This window comes from Aspergillus udagawae (assembly GCF_001078395.1).
Source record: "Aspergillus udagawae IFM 46973 DNA, scaffold_4, whole genome shotgun sequence".
NCBI lineage: Eukaryota > Fungi > Ascomycota > Eurotiomycetes > Eurotiales > Aspergillaceae > Aspergillus > Aspergillus udagawae.
In genome coordinates this window covers 2,998,639-3,018,012 of record NW_025091267.1, presented here as the reverse complement: position 1 = coordinate 3,018,012, position 19,374 = coordinate 2,998,639, and the positions used below count along the sequence as shown (strand labels likewise).

The 19,374-nt window shown below is 50.0% G+C and overlaps 8 protein-coding genes across 8 annotated transcripts; 6 read left to right on the top strand and 2 right to left on the bottom strand.

Annotated features, from left to right (window-relative positions):
• Positions 1-492: 492 nt before the first annotated feature.
• On the top strand, positions 493-1,944 carry sen2 (tRNA splicing endonuclease subunit SEN2; the record flags this gene model as incomplete). Its single annotated transcript, XM_043291319.1, has 1 exon — positions 493-1,944. The coding sequence occupies one exon, from the start codon at positions 493-495 to the stop codon at positions 1,942-1,944; it is 1,452 nt and encodes a 483-aa protein (XP_043147254.1).
• A 417-nt stretch (positions 1,945-2,361) lies between these two features.
• Positions 2,362-6,769, top strand: Aud_006417 (chromatin-binding protein RAD9; the record flags this gene model as incomplete). The annotated part of the gene is made up of 2 exons (XM_043291318.1): positions 2,362-2,421; positions 2,489-6,769. The coding sequence occupies 2 exons, from the start codon at positions 2,362-2,364 to the stop codon at positions 6,767-6,769; spliced, it is 4,341 nt and encodes a 1,446-aa protein (XP_043147253.1).
• A 450-nt stretch (positions 6,770-7,219) lies between these two features.
• Positions 7,220-8,044, bottom strand: Aud_006416 (mitochondrial 54S ribosomal protein bL27m; the record flags this gene model as incomplete). Its single annotated transcript, XM_043291317.1, has 1 exon — positions 7,220-8,044. The coding sequence occupies one exon, from the start codon at positions 8,042-8,044 to the stop codon at positions 7,220-7,222; it is 825 nt and encodes a 274-aa protein (XP_043147252.1).
• A 240-nt stretch (positions 8,045-8,284) lies between these two features.
• lcl2 lies at positions 8,285-8,733 on the top strand (the record flags this gene model as incomplete). Its single annotated transcript, XM_043291316.1, has 2 exons — positions 8,285-8,459; positions 8,540-8,733. 2 exons carry the CDS (start codon positions 8,285-8,287, stop codon positions 8,731-8,733), a joined length of 369 nt encoding a protein of 122 aa, XP_043147251.1.
• Positions 8,734-9,261: 528 nt separating this feature from the next.
• Aud_006414 (scramblase family protein) lies at positions 9,262-10,993 on the top strand (the record flags this gene model as incomplete). The annotated part of the gene is made up of 3 exons (XM_043291315.1): positions 9,262-9,620; positions 9,686-9,857; positions 9,908-10,993. 3 exons carry the CDS (start codon positions 9,262-9,264, stop codon positions 10,991-10,993), a joined length of 1,617 nt encoding a protein of 538 aa, XP_043147250.1.
• Positions 10,994-11,610: 617 nt separating this feature from the next.
• On the top strand, positions 11,611-12,185 carry Aud_006413 (E2 ubiquitin-conjugating protein UBC7; the record flags this gene model as incomplete). The annotated part of the gene is made up of 2 exons (XM_043291314.1): positions 11,611-11,857; positions 11,932-12,185. 2 exons carry the CDS (start codon positions 11,611-11,613, stop codon positions 12,183-12,185), a joined length of 501 nt encoding a protein of 166 aa, XP_043147249.1.
• A 362-nt stretch (positions 12,186-12,547) lies between these two features.
• On the bottom strand, positions 12,548-14,056 carry Aud_006412 (putative meiosis-specific topoisomerase Spo11; the record flags this gene model as incomplete). Its single annotated transcript, XM_043291313.1, has 7 exons — positions 12,548-13,021; positions 13,074-13,145; positions 13,210-13,290; positions 13,348-13,434; positions 13,488-13,596; positions 13,653-13,719; positions 13,771-14,056. The coding sequence occupies 7 exons, from the start codon at positions 14,054-14,056 to the stop codon at positions 12,548-12,550; spliced, it is 1,176 nt and encodes a 391-aa protein (XP_043147248.1).
• Positions 14,057-14,708: 652 nt separating this feature from the next.
• On the top strand, positions 14,709-19,100 carry Aud_006411 (lanosterol synthase; the record flags this gene model as incomplete). The annotated part of the gene is made up of 6 exons (XM_043291312.1): positions 14,709-14,915; positions 14,985-15,448; positions 15,513-16,958; positions 17,014-17,100; positions 17,576-18,431; positions 18,516-19,100. The coding sequence occupies 6 exons, from the start codon at positions 14,709-14,711 to the stop codon at positions 19,098-19,100; spliced, it is 3,645 nt and encodes a 1,214-aa protein (XP_043147247.1).
• Positions 19,101-19,374: the final 274 nt, after the last annotated feature.

Here is a 19,374-nt window from a genome sequence, read left to right as displayed (position 1 = left end):
CCGAACCGAATTTTATTATCTTTCCTCTTTCCAACTTCACGCTCAACACATCAACCAAATGGCAACGATAATATGATGATGGTCATTGCTCATACTAAGGTTCCAACATGATGTCGATGGAGTCCTTGGGTTAGCTGCAAGACTTTCAGCGAAAGCCTCATGATATCTACGTTGCCCTCCCACAACACTAGGTGTCCAGAAAACCGTCTTTTCTGGTAAGCAATAACTACTCTGGTTGACACTAGAAGGGGTATATATCTGTTCTCTCCGGTGATGACACCATTCAAGCTTAGGCAATGGCACTTTGATTTCTAGCTGTTGTCAGTGAATGCTTGTTTTTGACTACAACGGTATCTGAGGAGAAGAACTTATTTCACCTGCTTTGTGTTGGCGAAGAGAATTTGCGATGGAAAGCTTCGAGCTGACTCTTCGCTTTGTAGATAGATATCTTAATTGGATATAGTGTAATTGAATCAAAATTTCCGTTAAATCATGGCGTCTTCGTCCACATCAATCCTTAGTCCACCTGCTGAGCTCGCTGGCTCTCCCACCAAATCCATGCCACACAATAATCCTCGTCCAGCTCATCGCTCCAGGCCTCCGAAGCCTAACTACAAGCACATCCACCGTTTTCCTCTTCCCCTCGACGTTCATCCTCTACCGCCTCTCATTCCTCACAATCCTCTATCGCTCATTGGCGTGGTGCTATCTTACCTGACGTATTTTATCTCTCCACCTCAACAAGAAACCTATGCCGCCTACTTTGACTCTGCGACGTCTTCCATCCAAGTCACGGATGAAAGGGCTATCCAGGCCTTGTGGGAGATGGGATTCTTTGGAAAGGGCACTTTAAGCCGAAGTCAGCCTAGTTGGCTGGAACGGGAGAAGAAAAGGAGGGGCTTACTCGGTGGACAGACCAATGAGGAACTCACACGGCAGCGTAGAACAGAACGGCGTGAACTGAAACTCGAGAGAGCGAGGATGGAGAAGGTAGCAATTGAGCAGAGATTGAAGGCCGAAGCTGCGGCGCGTGAGAGTGGTGCTACTACCGTTGACCAGACGACGACGCTACTCACAGACGGTGCTCCCGGTGGCACTCCCGTTACACTCGAAAAGTTCTCTCTCAGGAAAGCAAGAGAAGCTAGAATGCTCGAGTCTCAGCGTTCCAAGAAGCAGGAGAGCCAAGGCCCGGCTTCCGCATCTCCTGGGCAAGAGTCTCCCGGCAAGGCAGTTCGCTTTTCACCTGTTGTTCAAGAGAAAGAATTCGTATCAGGCTCGGCAATTCTACACCTTCCCGGGCCAGCTCCAGAGGCTCATGAGACGTCACAAGAAGAGTGTGCCCTAAATAACGAGGAGCACTTACAGTTATCGAATGAAGAGGCTTTTTTCCTTGCTTATGGGCTTGGAATTCTTCATGTATACGATCATCAGCAGAAGAACATTATTCCTTCTACATCTTTACTCTCTTTTTTCTGTCACAACTCATACTACCCTCCACGTGATCCATCCGCAGATCTGAAACCAGACGATCCTTTTATGATATCTTACATTGTCTACCATCACTTTCGATCCCTGGGCTGGGTTGTGCGCTCTGGGGTTAAATTTGGAGTGGATTATCTTCTGTACAACCGCGGGCCCGTGTTCTCCCACGCTGAGTTTGCGGTTGTAGTTATTCCTGCCTATGAGCACTCCTACTGGTCTGAAACGTCAGATAGGAGATCTTATTGTGCCACGAAACAGGCACGAAGTTGGTGGTGGCTGCATTGCGTGAATAGAGTTCAGGCGCAAGTTAAGAAGAGCTTGGTGGTATGCTATGTGGAAGTTCCACCGCCACGATCTCACGATTCGAAAAATCACTTGGAGGACATCGGGGCTCTCCTTTCTCGATACATGGTGCGGGAAGTGCTAACCAGGCGGTGGGTTCCTAATCGCACGCGGGACTGACTTCGCCTCCGATACTGCCTCTATATCATTTGCTACATTGTAAAGGGCCTGTTAGGCTTTCCATCGGCTAAGGCCGCTGCTCTTCGGTTTGCGAAGTGACCTACTGTAACAGTACTGTGAGACCAGATGGGGAGCTCCTTGTCGTCTCTGGACCGGTAATTTGGTTTGGATCAGACACTATCTTTGCATAGGTCATTCAGTTTTGGCGAATCACAAAATCCTTTGGTAGCCTGGGTTCGCAACGTAGTATGTGTATTGTTTCCACAGTCACGTGGGTTCGCGTTTCGCGTTTCTCTGGTTCGGTCCATGAAGCAAGGATGATAATGCTGATTGCACGCTTATATAGGATTTTATAACCTGATAGGGACAATAATGATTCGCGTCTAGCATTTTAAGATTCTATGGAGGGGATAAATAATGGAGACACAAGACGACAGCATCGACATTGTACAGCTGCAACGCGTCGCGCTGGGGCTGGTGAGTTGACAACGACTCAGTGGCGTTCCTGACCTCGTTCGTACTAACACCAATCATCATTCGATAGGACCTTGCACCATCCCAACTCCTACTGGACGAATTGGAGACGATCGATTCTCCTCCTCCTAGGGTACCTGATGATAATACTCGCGAAAATAACCAAACCTCGGACTTTGATAGATCGTCCACTAACCGGGAAGTCGTTCGAAAGTTGCTGGCCAGATCGATTCCTCGAGAAGAGCATGCTGCTGTACCTTTGAATGACCGGAAACGGTTGTCCGGGTCTAAAGACGCCCCGGAAAGTCCTCTACCCGTTGGACATACCGCGAAGATGGGTTCCGTGGACGGTGTCCCGTCAGACACTCAGGTCGTTTCACAGTCGGTGTTTGACGATATGATCAGACAAAACAAGGATGCTGCTAGGAATGCGTCCGACAGCAATATTGTGGAGCGGGCTACATTGATGACTTTGCGCGAGGGTGACAGTGGTCATATAGATTTGTTGTCTGGGTTCGAGAACACATGTCCCGGTATCGACAATGCAGAGGACAATGAAGAGCAAAACAGCTCCAAGTTAGGAGAATCATCACCCATGCGCTACCAACCGGACCTCTTCCCTGAATCTCAGCGGTTCTTGACGAGCACACCAGCGACAGCCTTCAAATTAGGCCAATCCGAGCGTTCCAACTCCGAGACCCCATGTGTTTCAAAGAATCCTCTCGCATCGGACATTCAATCAAGCGGTGGGATCATGGCATTGAGCCAGGTGTTCAGGGCAACACAGGCTCCATCGTCTCCATTGGCTTATGGTCAACAGCCCGACCTCATGTCCGACCGACCTTCTCCAAATCTCCCTATTCAAAGTCATCCGCTAGCCACCGTGCTATCTTCTCCACTGAATGCGCTCGCCGCAACCTTTCCACAAGACCGCTCCGAGACACCAATGGGCTACATCAGCATGAAAGAGTCTCAGGCAAGACGTGACAGGATTTTGCAAGAAAGGATGACACGTTCTGCGGAGCACATATATGCCGAGGATCAGAGCGACGGCGAGTTTGAAAAGGAACCTAGTTTTGTGGAGCGTATCATCCGCCAGAGAGCGATCAATCAAGAAGCTTCGGCGCAGTTTGCTGGAGTCGCAGCCCCGGCAAGAGCGTCAAGCCGACGGCGAGCCGGCGAAGAAACCACTTCTCCATCCAGCAAGTTGAAGCAACGAGATCAGGCAGATCCGGTGAAAAGCACTACCTCCCTTGCCGACCCTCACAAAATTGATACGGCGTCTCAATCGGGTGTAATTAGGGAAGCCCAAACTGAACATGGTGGGAACTTGGCACAATCTCAACCTACTCAACAAGCTCCCAGTCTCTCGACCGAGGAAGACAAAGAGACCTGCAACGCTAATTCGCTACATTGTCTTCCTATTACAGCGTCTGCGCATGACCGTCTTTCTCCGGCACTTTCTCTACACGACAACTCAGTGCGCCAGGAGAATTTTCAACTGTCTCGTAGTCCTGACCGACAAGCGAACGAGCCTAAAGCAATATCGGAAACAGTGGTTGTGAAAGATTCTCAACAGTCTCCTCGGCAAGAAGACCATGGGCAGCAGGGTAACATCATCACAAATAGTCCGTGGCATCACAGCGAACGGCCTCGTTCTCGGGTCCGATACCATGGTGATCCCTCTGACCCGGATAGGGTTATTTCTTCCCCCACAAGGCCTTTAGCATTGCGCTCGTCTCCGCCTCCCCCAGAGTGTGAACTAGACCAAGTGCTACACCCCGCCCATCTTAACTTCGCAACGACGCGTAGTCGGTCAAGCTCAGCGAGCTGTCACGACTCCTCCAGTCAGCTTCCAAGGGACGCATCCTCAGCCCAGGCAGTTGCGACAACGCAATCCAGCAATCCAGCCAGCCGAAAGGCCAAGGGAGCCGAACCCAAGAGTGCAAGAGTAGATCCTCGTGAAAAATCCTCCTCTATGCCCTCTCGCGTGGCTGAAACACCTGTTCCCCAGCGTCCCAGGAGCTTCGGCGATGTAATCCCGACGACGAGTATTCCCGAGACTAGTCCAAACACATTACACAATCCGAGCTGGGCAGACGATGTGAATATTGACCCTATGGATAAGGAGGATGATGACCTGCCCCCTGCTTATCCTACTGAGCAAGGGCGCGTCAGTCACTCTCAACCACTTGTTCCTGAGAGCTCGACCCCAGCTAGGCCTTTCTCCACTGCCAAAATTCTCTCGAGCCCAAGTGGGAGACAGCGCAGGGCGCTAACAGAGATAGCTGCCGATGCTTCGCCTCAAGCTGGAACTGCTCTCGTCGATGAAGATATTGGTATTCTCACAGCTGATGATAAGGAATTTAGTTCTGTAGTCTCCGCGTCCCCAATTCCACCGAGGAAAAAGCGGCGTGGAATTAGGCAGAATGTATATGCGTCTGATCCGATATTACCATTCACGCCTCGTATCGGTTTTCAGTATGCTCAATGTCAAAATGGCGAGAAGATCACGGGACAGAGTTTGCAAACCGAAGAGTTCGTGGACAAGACTGAATCGAGCTTCATAAAAAGATCAAGATCTTCCAAGCGAATGGGAACAGTATGGGAGGTGGAGGACACTCCTCAATATCACGTCTCCCGCAAAGAAAGGTTGAAAAAGCTTCCTCGCCCTCGTGCTGAGGCAGACTCAGAGCCTCACCCACTGGAACCGGCAGAGAATATGAATGTGGATGCTGAAGAAAGAGAGGGCCTTTGTGAGGGAAGTCTTGAGGTCCCACAAGATAAAAGGGAGAAAATAAAGGATAAGACCCCAGAGCCAATGCGGTGTGACGACTCCGATCTAGTCAGTCCGCTCCATGGAGACAAATCTTCGATCGCGCTGAATCAAGTCATTGCTCCCTGGAGTGGCCAGAAACGAGCATATTATCCTGCAACTTGTGTCGGCAAGCCACCCGGCATCTCGCAGTCGCGAGTCTTGGTCAAGTTTGAAGATAGCGTTCCCATTGAAGTGCCGATAGGCGCTGTGAAACGACTGGAATTGAAAATCGGTGACGCCGTCAAGGTTGACATGCCCAATGTCCCCAAGGTGACGCATATCATTCGCGGCTTTGAGGATAGGGTTAGCGCTGAGGACCTCACAAAGGCTGCCTCTGACGGGGTCCTTCCAGTCACCGATGTATACGGGTATACTACTTTGTTACTCGGACCGAAGCAACGCAAGAGCCTCCCAGCCGGTGGGCTGACGGGGCCTGACAATCTCATCAAGGTTCCCGTAGCGCGGATCTATTTGGACACGATCTTGTGGAATCAGCTCAAAGACCGAGCTTTCACCTACAGTTTGGAAGCTACGCATTCCGAAAGCAGGCTCCAAACGCCTTCTGACAGGTATACTACGCCAGCATCTCCGGGTTCTCGGCTACCGCGAAGCATTCGCTTCTTGAACGGTATTTTCGCGGGCATGGTATTCGCTTTGTCCTACGGTGATAATGATGAAGCCAAATCCCGTATCACGAAGATGATCCTGGACAACGATGGGAGCATCCTGAAGGACGGCTTCAATGAGCTCTTTGAGTTACCTTGGCACGCACCGCTCACAACACCAACAAAATCACCAGCGCCAGGTGCGAACTGTGACAATGACCAGTTCCGTCTGGCAGCTAATGCCGAAGAAGTGGGATTCGCTTGCCTCATCGCTGATAAGCACTCTCGCCGCCCCAAATACATGCAGGCGCTGGCCTTGAATATACCATGTCTATCAGACCGCTGGATTGAGGACTGCATTGCCAAAAACCGAATCCTGGATTGGGAAATATACTTGCTCCCTTCGGGCGAATCTATATATCTCAATGGAGCAACGAAATCAAGGTACTTGGCTCCTTATCCGGCTACAACAGCGCGACTACCGGATACCATTGCAGCTCGGCCCAACTTACTCAAAGACCAGTCGGTATTACTTGTCATGGGTCGCGGTGGGCGATCAGATGAAGAAAGAAGAAAGGCATACATTTTCCTCACGTACGCTTTGGGTGCTTCTAGAGTTGAGCGTGTGCCTGACCTCAAGTCGGCGAGAGCAAGCCTGGACCAGCAGGCCGCAGCTGGCACTGGATGCACCTGGGATTGGATCTACGTCGACGGCGATGAGATGGCATCAGCAAAGGCCACGATTCTTGGTTCTTCAATGTCCGGTACAGTCAAGTCTCAGTCATTCAAAGGTACGAAGAAGCGTAAAAGGACTGAGCTGGTTGAGTCTATCGATGGCAGCGATATTGGCTTGAGTACCAGTGTCAAAATAGTGGGCAATGAGTTTGTTTGTCAAAGTCTCATACTCGGGAGGCTGTTCGGGCAGTGATGTCTCCCTCTTTCCTTCCTTGACAGCCTTCCGTGCCGTCCTATCTTGTTATGTCGCTGTGGGTTTTGTGCATCATATGCATCGGAAGCTGGAGCTTTTTGTTTGGTTAATGGATGTGATATTCCCACGTCGGAGCGAGCCGTCAATGCTCTAGACTTGTACAGATACCCCTGCATTCTTCTGCTATACCTCTCCAAATGCGTGTTTCTTGACAGAGCATCTTATTCTCACTCTTTGGAACAAACCACATTAGAGAACAAATACATTTCAGGTCTACGATTCTGATCCTGTTTGCTGCTACTTCGAGGATTCGGACACATCGTACTATCTGAGGTAATTTGGTCCATATGACAATCTCTATAATACAAGAAACACCTTAAACCCCCGCGAATGAGTAATACAAAGAGCTCTGATGATATGTTGCCGAAGGTAAGAGAACTTATCAATCAACTAACGGCCACCCTTGCCTTTCTTCGCAGCCTTCTTATTGCTCTTAAGGCTCTTCATCTGGGCAGCACGATCGGCCCTAGCCTGCCTCTTTCTCCAGGCCAGCCAGCGATTCTTGCGTCTATAGGGCTTGGCGGTGATGCCGGCCTTCTCAGCAGCGCGACCGATCTGCCAGTTCGCCTCACGGTACATGTATCCAGGACGCAGCTGGGGGCCTGTGGCGGCATTGGCGGCCTCCACGCTGGAGACCATCGTGCCATTTTCAATAGTTGCAACCAAATCTGACTGAGCAACGGCTTCTGGGCCATCAGGGAGGCGAGTGACCGCGATTCTGTTCAGCTTCCGTCTCGTTGGGGCGTTCCGTGGTGTGGGCAGCTTTCCTTCCTTCTCGAAGCAGACACCAATGTACTTCCGGTCCGGATGCCGCTCGGGATCGAGGTAATATCTCACATAGCCAGCCTCTGTGGCGTAGATGGTGTGATCTCTGCCCATCGCACAGTTCTCACCGGGGAACCACTTCGTTCCGCGCTGTCGGAAGATAATGCAACCGGGGACAACATATTCACCACCGGTTCTCTTCGCGCCGAGCCGCTTCCCAGCTGGATCACGGGAGTGTCGGTTTGCAGTACCCTGAGTAGCATGAGAGGCGTGACGGACATGAGAGAGAGGGAGGAGGAATTTCGAGATCGGAGACGGTGCGGAGATTGGGGTTCGTTGGAATAGTAGCGAAGATCGAGGCGGGTGGTGTATCGCCTGCGACGAGCGGAGGGAAGAAGCAAATGTGCGTTCGAGCGCCCGGAAGGGCGCTAACAGTCTGGGTTGTAACATTGTGGTCTGCACAGAAAGTGGTCACTCCAATGCCCAACTGGGGAGGACTGCGGAAGCTCATCACAGTTGGAAATCCGCGACTTTTTCCAAAATCTTGGCGGAGAGTCACGTGTCGATGAGATAGCTGGCTTCAAGGGACGATGGTTTGTTGTCGACTCAGCTATCAATTACTGAATCTCTTATATTTCATTTCTTCTCCATATAAGTCACCTAGCTCTTTATAATAAAGTAACCAACACTATGCTTTCTAGCTGGGTTAGATGCCTCGGGGCTCTACTCCTTCTGGCCTCTGTCGCTCAGGCGCAATTCCAGTTCTTCGAGCACATGTTTGGAGGTGGTCATCAAGAACACCATCAACAAGGCACACAAAATTCTGCCAGCGACAGTTTAAGATACCAGCAGCTATGGGAAGGAAGTGAGTTGTCTCACAGGATCTTGGCTTTCAATTAAAAATTGTGGACAAAATAGCTAACACCTTTGTTTCGCCGCTTTCAGCCAACTGCAACAAATACCTCTGTCCGGGGACGCTCGCATGCGTTGACTTTCCTCATCATTGCCCATGTGCGCATCCAAGTGTCGAAGATAAGGTTGAATTGGGCGAAGGAAGTGCTGTCTGCATCTCGAAAGGAGGCTACAAACCTGGGGAGGCGGCGCGGAAAATTGAGTTGGCTCGGAAAGGGCTATTGTAATCATACGAATTGAGTAGGGCATCAACAGCAGGGGCAAAGTTGTTTCTTGCAGCGAGACTTTATGCTACGTATATTCAGTGTCATTCCAGCGTTCTCAGCCATTCGTTTCGCCGGCCATGATGTGGAACTGTCATGAGCTCGGTCACTACTACGAGACGTTCCAGTTGAGTGAGAACAATAATTCTTTTCTCTACAAAATCTGAATGGGTCTCAGATTCATCAGGGCCTTGTAGGATTCATGACGGGTTAAAGGGTATAATCATGACACTTGTTGTTGACTGTGCACCTCTTCTGGTTTCTTCTGCGTGGCCTCTTATCTCCGCTTAATCCCGTGCGGTACAAGAGTACAATGGAACTTCGTCATTCCTCTTTGCACCGCCACAGCTCGACATTTCTTCCACATTATTCCTCGAGAGCTACGAAAAGTGTTCGTCTTCAATTGCGGAAGTTACCGACGGATTTACCTAACACTCAAGAAACCAACATACGTCAAGTCCATTCCTTCACACCCTTCGAGTAACCACCTTTATGTGGAGCTCACGACTACGAACACCTCTTATAGGGTCGGTGGCAGCGCCTGGCCCTGCTTTCGCGAGCTCATTCACAAGAAGACGTCGGAGCCCTCGAGTTCCGCGAGATTTGACACGGAGATCAAGGCCAATAGCACATAACAGAGGAGAACACTCTCCACAACAATTTGAACAAACAAGTACGGAACCGAACAGGCCAAATCCGACCTACGACCCCGCCCAGAACACCTTACTTTCTCCCGTTCATATACCAGAAGATCCCAATGGCGTGCTCAAAGAGACACATCCGGCCATGGGGATATTGGCAAATTCTGGTTTGGTCATACAAAGACAGCTTGAGTTGATGAATGTGATGATGTATGCAGCCTCATATACCGCAGGGGAAGGTCATGTCAAAGTCAAAGCTAACTAGCGATTCGCAGCGGATTTGAACAGGCGAACAAATACGTCATCATGGATGCAAATGGAAACCATATCGGCTACATGGCCGAACAAGAGAAAGGCATGGCAAATATGATGGCGCGACAGTGGTTTCGAACACATCGAAGTTTTGTGACGCACGTGTTTGATCGGCACGAAAACGAGGTGCTTCGAGTAAGTCTATATCCTTTTGTGGATTGAATGATACTTCTAACGCCTTTCAGTTTCACCGCCCCTTCTCTTGGATTAACTCTCGCATTCGGGTATACGACCCTCTTGATGTTGTCAAAAGCACCTTCTCGTCTTCAACTGCTGTTCCGACTGGATTTTCAGGGTCACTTGTCCAAGCTACAGGGGGCTCAAATGCACGCGTTTCATCTTTGGGATTAGAGGATATGCGTGTCATTGGAGAAGCGCAGCAGCAGTGGGCGCCGTTGCGGCGGAAATATAACCTTTTCACCTATCATCACTCCCCTGTTGACGCCACAGAGATGGGAACTCAGAGATTACCTCTTTCACATACTGGGTTATCGAGTTCGCAGCAGATGCAATTGACGCAGACCAGTGACAGCGGCCAAGGTGTTGGGGAATACCATCAGTTCGCCTATGTCGATGAGCCCTTCTTGTCATGGGACTTCTCTCTACGCTCGGCAGACAGCCGACTCATTGGCTCAGTCAATCGAAATTTCGTTGGCTTCGCGCGGGAATTGTTCACAGACACAGGTGTTTATGCTCTTCGCATGGATTCTGCGGCTCTTGGACCCGAGGATTCGACCACACAAGCAAACGCGCCCACTGGAATGACGCTGGATCAACGGGCAGTAATGCTGGCCACTGCGGTCAGCATTGACTTCGATTACTTTAGTCGTCACAGTGGTGCTGGCGGTTTTGGCTTCATGCCCATCTGGTTCCCTGGCATTGGCGGAGAGGTCGCTGCCGGTGGTGCCGCTGCCGGCGAAGCTGGAGCTGTAGGTGAGGCGGCCGCGGGCACCATTGGCAGGGCGGGCGCCGCTGGAGGAATTGCCGAAGGTGCTGCTGCAGGAGCTGCTGGTGCGGGTGCGATGGCTGGTTACGATGCGTTGTCAAGAGGCATGGCTGGAGACAGCAATCCTCAGCATCCTCCCTCACCCGAGCAGCAGCCATACTCGGCAGGCCAGCAATCGTCAGTCCCCGGTCAAGCAGGCCCTTATGGGGATGTATGGGCCGAGGACCAGGAGGATCCTTTTTCTCGCGGGCCTGAAGATCCCTGGAACATTGAGGAGCCAGATGATGAGGGCGAGGAAGGGAATGATGACAATGACTGGTTTTGATGATGGTGATAAGATTATACCCCTGGCATATGTTGTATCTGCTCATTTCTCTTGGTTCTCGTTAACAATGGGAACTCTCGAGATCATTCTCCATTTAGATTATAGATCGCCCCTTGTAGATTAATAATGTATTATAAGAATATATTATTTCAATGTGAGACTGTCAAGCCCTTCTTTACCTTGTCCTTTCATTAGGTGCAGCAATCAGCGACTCATATTAAACTTCTGATCGGTCTTCAGTCCTTGCGGGCCGATCCTCGGGGAAAGCCATAGTAGATTCTTGTCGGGTGGCAACTAGTAAACCCCGTTTCCATTTCTGTGGTCCGCTATGGAGTACTTGGACTAATATCCTCCGGCAGCATTCTCCAATCCTTCCACTGATCCTCCATCTCTAGACCTGCCGCTCTACTCTTTGCAGGCTTAACTATAACTAGAAGTTACTCAGAAAGCGTCCACATTTGGAGAATCGGGATCCTTGACCCCACACCGATCACCACTTCTCCGCAGCCCACTTCCACGGCTTCGGCTACAAACTCAACGCTTTTCCTTCTCTTGTCGCTACCGCTCAAAAGTCTGCTCGCACCCCTTTCGTTCGATTTTGGATCTTCGGTTACACAATGTCGTCCGTCGCACAGAAACGTCTCTTTCACGAGTATAAGAACTTATCAACAAACCCACCCGAGGGCATCACTGCCGGTCCGGTCAGCGAGGATGATATGTTTCACTGGGAGGCCTTGATTCAAGGTCCTGAGGGTACACCGTACGAAGGAGGCGTGTTTGCAGCAGAGCTCAAGTTTCCCAAAGATTACCCGCTGAGCCCGCCAACAATGAAATTTGTCGGTGGTGGGGTGTGGCATCCGAATGGTGAGAAATAACTTTCCTTGTATTCCTTCACTCAACATCGAGTCCATGCGGTGACTGACATGACCTCCCAACAGTCTATCCCAACGGAACCGTCTGCATATCCATTCTTCATCCTCCCGGCGATGATCCAAACCATTACGAGCATGCATCCGAGCGGTGGTCGCCCATCCAGAGTGTGGAAAAAATCCTAATCTCCGTCATGAGTATGCTGGCAGAACCCAATGACGAAAGTCCTGCCAACATCGAGGCGGCAAAAATGTGGAGAGAACGCAGAAGCGAGTATGAACGGAAGGTTCGTGATGAGGTCAGGAAAGGCTTGGGTCTGTAGGGAACAACGTGCGGACGGGCTGTATGGAGATATAAGGTATTTATTCCTGGGGCTGTACATAAAGTCGTGAGCCATGCTCCGGTACGAGGTTTGTGTCACTACATGTGGCACTCCTAGCATCGAAGCTTGGGTGGTTATGAGATTGGGTCGGATAAATGGCGTTTCTGGTGTGTTCCCGATATCTTTTTATGTTCTTTTCAATCATTTATATCACTCAGCATGTCGCTTTCGGCTTAATATTTGTTCTTATTGTGTAACAGGTTGACGCGGAATAGACCTCTTGCTTCCTCTACATTCCATCAATTGTCAATCGAAAACTTTATAAATTCGGCTTCGAAGCGACAATCCTTTGTCCCGTTGTATCAGCTTGGAGTAGTCATCTTCTTATCAATCCACCCTTCAAGTCCTTCCTGCCGATCGTAAAGAATCTCAATCTCCGCCTTCAAGTTCAACATGATCATCTGCTGCAGTTCTGCGCGCCATTCCTGCTCTGGCCCATCTTCTGCCCACACGGGATTGTTCGATAGCATTGCAATAGCCTTCTTTCTGTCCCTCGGGCTCAGGCGAATGAAAGCCTCGTCCCCGAAGGAGTCTGCACCTCCAATGACATCTGATGTTCGGAGTCCCAGCCAGCGAAGCTTGGAAACATTGAGCTTCTCGTTGTCGCGCGCATGCGCCATCGAGCCATATTTATAAGTTGACATGATTGCCATGCCATCGGGATCACTGTCGACAAGAGCGTAAAAGCGCGGGACTTTCTCCTCGGGGTGATGTCTAGTCTCATCAAGCAGTCTTCGAACAAAGGATCGCGTGCTCAGGTCCGGATATCCTTTTCCCTGTGTTTCACCGTCGGTTTCTACACCGTGGTTCTAGCCGTGGGAAACTTACTGTTACCAATACACCTTTGCCTGCCGCCGCTCTAGTGTGGTAGCTGCTTCTCGAGAGTCGACGATAGACTGCCTGGGAATGGTCTGTTACCACGCTGTGGGCAGCGTGACATACGTGCTGATATATCCTCTCTTACTTCTTTTTCCAGGATCAAGACCCATTTCACCTCGGAGGTGTCGATTGCTTCAATGTCTTCCGTTTTCGGTATCAGGACATCCTAGCTCATCTCATCGTCATGATCATTCCCGGGAGAAGGGTGAATATTTTGAACTACCTTGGTTGATAAGCGAGCGTCCACTACTTCACCAGCTTTGGTCATTAGACGATAATATCCCGCAACAAGCCCTTTGGCTACCGCTTCCTGTGCCATCTCAGCTGCACATTCGAGTCAAATAGTCGACCTGACTGTATTACCACGTTCAACGCCCGTCTATCAACCCCAACCGTATGAGCAATATCATCAATTATCGTGTCAACAATTTGCTGAGAACCGAAACAAGCTGGATCGCTGTAATATATGTCTCTGTTTCTCAAATCAGCCAGCGCTCGAGGCTTGCCTTAATTTCAGATAATTGATACCTTTTGGAAACTACCAGACCAGCTTGGATTGCCTCCGCGATAACTGCTATTCCTTGGATGATAGCAGCTAACAAATTCAGTTTTGATCCAGATCTTTAAAGAAAATGATGTTCCGTACTAAATTTCCAAGCCTCATAAGCATTCCTACCCGGCCAGCTGTAGGATGATCGTATTTCTTTCTCCTCGGTTTCCAGAGCGAGGTTATCGGGATTGATGGAAAAGGAAACTCCTCTGGATCTTCCTTTTAATGTCAAGGTTGGTCGACCGTCTGGCGTCCGTAGCTCGTCGAGAATCTCTATGAGTGCATTGTCAATAAACGTCTGAACTCGCTCTTTCTGGGACTGCTTCTGATTCGTGAACAGTCTAACTGAGCTCGATTCAGCATTGTCCAGTGTATTCTCCATTGGTAGCAGTCAGCTCATGGTCGTATACTACGTGTCTCGATAGATTGAGGAAAAGAGTTCACGGGCAAGAGTCAAGTGACTACATAGTCGAGACAGCACTGAAGGGACTCGGGGGCCTCACGTCATTTACTGAACCCAGTAATCCTCGCTGATGCCATGATAAGTCCTATTTTATCTTATCTAGTCTTTCTGGACTGCTTCAATAAATTCCGATTCTTTCAGGCTCGAAGAACTATATTTCTTGTCTCCAGCCACTATTTAGATTCTAATTTGGGCGAGAATAAGAATATACTCAGTAGCGCGGTCAACGAAACGACTTCTGCACACTTTAGTCTGGCTACCAAAGCGCTAATTTCTGTTCCATCCATAATTTCCATCCTTAAGATACAGATGGGAGCAACGATTCAACTGTGTTGCCTGATGCGCATGCTAGTTATCTAAGTTGTAACTTACCCTTGATGACTAAGCATATGCATATCAACATCCCGGATCTACATGTGATCTGCTCTTAACCATTGGTGCCCTTTTTTATATTTTTTTTTTATTTACTATTTCCCCTGTTCATCGTTTTGCACATTCAAATAAAAAGTAATAAATAGGCCTCAGCATTTACGGTAGAATTTTGGAATTTGCAGTTCTCAAAAGGCTGACAATGACGGGAGGCGCCATTGCTCCATGGAGAACTGCAGCTCAGGGTCACTTGAGTTCTGATGAGAAGGGAGACCTCAAAACAGACTACTCAAGATGGAGGTTGCTAGATGATCGGGGACGCCAAACCTGGCATTACCTGGAGTCTGATGAAGAGAACGAGAAATGGCCTCAATCAGTCGCTGACAAGCATTTTCTGGGACTCCCTATGGTAACCCTCTCCCCCCTGCCGACACGAACCGCATGTTTGCCATACGCAGAACTGACTATTCTACCTCAGGGACTTCCAGAGCTGCCGAAAGCAAAAACTCCACTGCAATGTGCTGAGAATGGCTTGGAATTCTTCTCCAAATTGCAACTTCCTCCAGGCAATTGGGCCTGTGAGTACGGAGGTCCGATGTTCTTGCTGCCGGGCCTCATCATCACGTACTACGTGACCAACACTCCGATCCCGCCGGAGTATGCGACTGAGATTAAAAGGTATCTCTTTGCTCGTCAGCACCCGGAAGACGGCGGCTGGGGCTTGCACATTGAGGCGCATAGCTCTGTCTTTGGTACTTGCATGAACTACGTGGCACTGCGCTTGATTGGTGTCAGCGAAGACGATCCTCGTATGATCAAAGCCCGTGGGCTCTTACATAAGTTTGGCGGCGCCGTATATGGACCTCACTGGGCGAAATTCTGGCTCAGTGTCCTCGGTGTCATGGAATGGGACTGCGTCAATCCTGTCCCGCCTGAAATTTGGTACGTTGCATTCCACCTGCGTATTTCCATGTAAAACACCCACAAGAGACTAACAATGGCGTAGGCTGCTTCCGGACTGGGTTCCCTTTGCACCTTGGCGGTGGTGGATCCATATACGTCAAGTGTTCTTGCCCATGTCGTACCTATGGTCCAAGAAATTCACCCACCCTCTGGACCCGCTCACGAAACAGTTGCGCCAGGAGCTGTACACCCAGCCTTACGACACTATCAACTTTGCAAGCCACCGGAACTCAATCCATGAAGCCGATAATTACTATCCCAAGACTTGGCTTTTAAACCTGCTCAACCAACTTATCGTCTCGGTGTGGAACCCCTACCTCCGAATTTCTGCATTGGTGAAACGCGCAGAGGATTGGACCTGGGAGTTGATTAGAATGGAAGACGAGAATACGGACTATGCAGGCTTAGGCCCTGTGAGCAACCCGATGAACATGGTAGCTTGCTATGTCCATGATGGGCCAGACAGCTATTCAGTTCGTCGCCATCGTGAGCGTCTGAACGATTACATGTGGATGAAGAACGAAGGCATGTTGATGAATGGAACCAATGGAGTCCAAGTGTGGGATACCGCTTTCATCACGCAAGCTATTGTCGTCGCCGGTTTCGCAGATGACCCCAAGTGGCGACCAATGCTCACCAAAGCCTTGGAGTTCCTTGAAGATCATCAGCTTCGGGAGAACGTCCCAGATCAAGAAAAGTGTTACCGTCAACACCGGAAGGGCGCGTGGCCGTTCAGTAACAAGACACAAGGCTATACAGTTAGTGATTGCACAGCGGAGGGCTTGCGGTCGGCAATCCAACTACAGGAGATGCACAACTATCCAAAGCTGATCTCCGTGGAGCGACTGAAAGACAGTGTCGACTGCTTACTGCTGATGCAAAATCCTTCGGGTGGCTTCACTGAGTACGAAACCACCCGTGGCTCCGAGAAGCTGGAGTGGCTCAATGCTGCGGAAGTGTTTGGCGGAATCATGATCGGTTATGACTATCCCGAATGTACCACCGCTTCTGTCACCGCGCTTTCGCTTTTCAGCAGATTTTACCCTGACTACCGGGCCGACGAGATCAAGGCCGCGAAAGACAAGGCTGTGAAATATATCAAACGCGTGCAGAGACGGGATGGAAGCTGGTACGGATCTTGGGGAATCTGCTTCACCTATGCCGCCATGTTTGCCTTAGAGAGCCTGGCCAGTATCGGGGAAACCTACGAGACCAGCGAGTATGCGCGCCGTGGCTGCGAGTTCCTCCTCTCCAAGCAAAAGGAGGACGGAGGATGGGGTGAGTCTTATCTCAGCAGTGAGAAACATGTGTACGTTCAACATGAAAAGTCTCAAGTAACGCAAACTGCTTGGGCTTGTCTTGCGCTAATGGAGGCGGGATATCCGCACAAGGAGCCACTCCAGAAAGCCATGAAGCTGCTTATGTCACGGCAGCAACCAAACGGGGAGTGGTTGCAAGAATCCATTGAGGGCGTTTTCAACCAATCTTGGTAAGTATTTGTGTTTGCAGACTCATTTTCCCTGCAATAGCTGACCCGGTCCTAGCATGATTTCGTATCCCAACTACAAGTTCTACTGGCCTATTCGAGCTCTGGGTCTTTACAGCCGCAAGTTCGGCAACGAAGAACTGATGTGAGCCGAAATTTGAGCCAATTCCTTCATACGCCTGGATAGTACGCAGAGTCTCCAGCTTGTACCATATGCGACTTACTGTTAATGAATCAGCAATGATTGCTGTTTGTATTAAAGTGGAATGCTAATCTTAATAATATAATAATACCTTCTACCAAGCGGATTTGTATGGATGAGTTGCCTGATCGGGCTAACGCCATCACGTGTGCTCCCCGAAGTCTCCGTCTCCAAAAGAATGTCATAGAATCAACAAGCTACCAAGAAAGAGCTATAGATAAGCTATACTCTTTTCATTTTCTTTAAGAGCGAGCTCAAGAGCGAGTTTCCTTATACGAGAATATTTCCATAGAGTCAGTTTTCAACCGAGGCGACCTCAAGTGTCTACTCAGAAATAACTTTTGGCAAGATAGCCGTCTTCTCAATCAAGCTAAGTGCGGAGATCTTCAAAGCGAGAATAATAGCTCTAGCCGAACAGCAGAATGAACGCGGCGGCAGAGGGCGACAAGGCCCTAGCCAACTCTGACTGTAACACTGCCATCCGGTACTTCACCCAAGCCCTGACGGAGCTTCCCCGCGCCCCAGTCTACTATATCAAGAGGTCGACTGCCTTTTCACGCCTCAAGCCCGCAGACGGAGGTCCCAACTTCCACGCTGCGCTTCAAGATGCTGAAATTGCGCTTACCCTTGCTCGAGAACGAGCGAAACGCGAGCTTATATTGTCTGCACAAATGAGACGCGGCATCGTCCTGTATCAGCTTGAGCGATACGGCGACGCAGCTTTCGTGTTCAGCACCATTCAGGACAAGATTGGCACCACTACAGAAGGTCAAGATAGGTCAGAGAAAGTGAAGGATGCAATGGCTGGTGGAGGTGCTGCTCGTTCCTCCACCAAGAAAGGCTATGAGCAGGAGCTTCCCATCTGGACGTTGAAAGTTAAGGGAAAGCTGAGCAAGCTGGCCGAGGGCGATGAGAAAGCAAGGGTCACCATCGAAGAGTTTCCCAAGGGTGTGTCCATTCCATCTGAAAAGGACCTCAAGAAGCAACTCGATGCTTTCAAGGCTGGTAAAGTCGAGGAGGGAAGTACTCAGGTACAGACTACGTCGGTGGACGTCAAGGCTACAGATTCTACAAAATCAAGCTCTCCCACAACCGAGAGCCCGGCCACAATAAGCAAGGCTCCAGCCGCCATGCCCACCGCTTCACCATCCATTGGTCCCTCAGCGGAGAAGGTTCGGCATGAGTGGTATCAGTCTCATGACTCGGTTGTCGTGACACTTTATATTAAGGGAGTGCCCGAGGACAGCGTTGACACCGAACTTAAGGATGAATCTGTATGTGGAATAAAAGTGACCCCCTTTTCTTTTTTACCCAGATCTCATGCTATTGATCCGGAGCTGACCGTTGAAACGTTGCAGGCTGCCATTCAATTCCCGCTCCCGTCCGGCGCGGACTACGCTTTTACTCTGGATCCTCTGTTCGCACCGATTGATCCATCTGCATCAAAGGTTTCTGTGATGTCAACAAAGATCGAACTTCTCCTACGCAAAAAGACAGCGGGCCAGAAATGGGGCGCATTGGAAGCGTCATCGTCAAGCGCCAAACTTTCTGATCGACAGGCCGTTGTAGGAGTAGCCCCCGCAGCGGAAAGCGGACCTTCCTACCCAACCTCATCTCGCCACGGCGCTAAAGATTGGGATAAAGTCGCATCAACCCTGACAGCGAAGAAGTCGAAAGGCAAGGATAAGGATCGGAACGCTGAAAAAGATGCAAAAGTTGGTGAGGACAGTGGCGATGAATCCGACGGCGCCGATTCCATCGACTCTGACTACGGCACTGGCGATCCAGTGGACGCTTTCTTTAAGAAACTGTACGCCAACGCGGACCCGGACACCCGTCGGGCCATGGTGAAGAGTTACGTGGAGAGCCAAGGCACGTCTCTGAGCACCAACTGGAAAGAAGTGGGCCAAGGCAAAGTGGAAGCACGGCCACCAAGTGACTAAGTCGATCATGCTCACAGCTAGGACTAATTCACCTAATCCAGTTTCCAGTAGACTGTCTGGGAGGGAAAAGCGTTGACAGCATTACGACTGGGTACGCATTGCATCTAGCGGGTGTTCTTCTTCGGGTGTCGTCCTTTCTATGCAAATTCACCGTATGGCTATAATATGACCAAGAGATACCTTTTTAACGAATATTATGACAACCTTCTCTTCTTTCTCAGAGCTATATACATTTTGCGAGCAGAGTATCATAATCAGTGAACCAAGCAGCGGA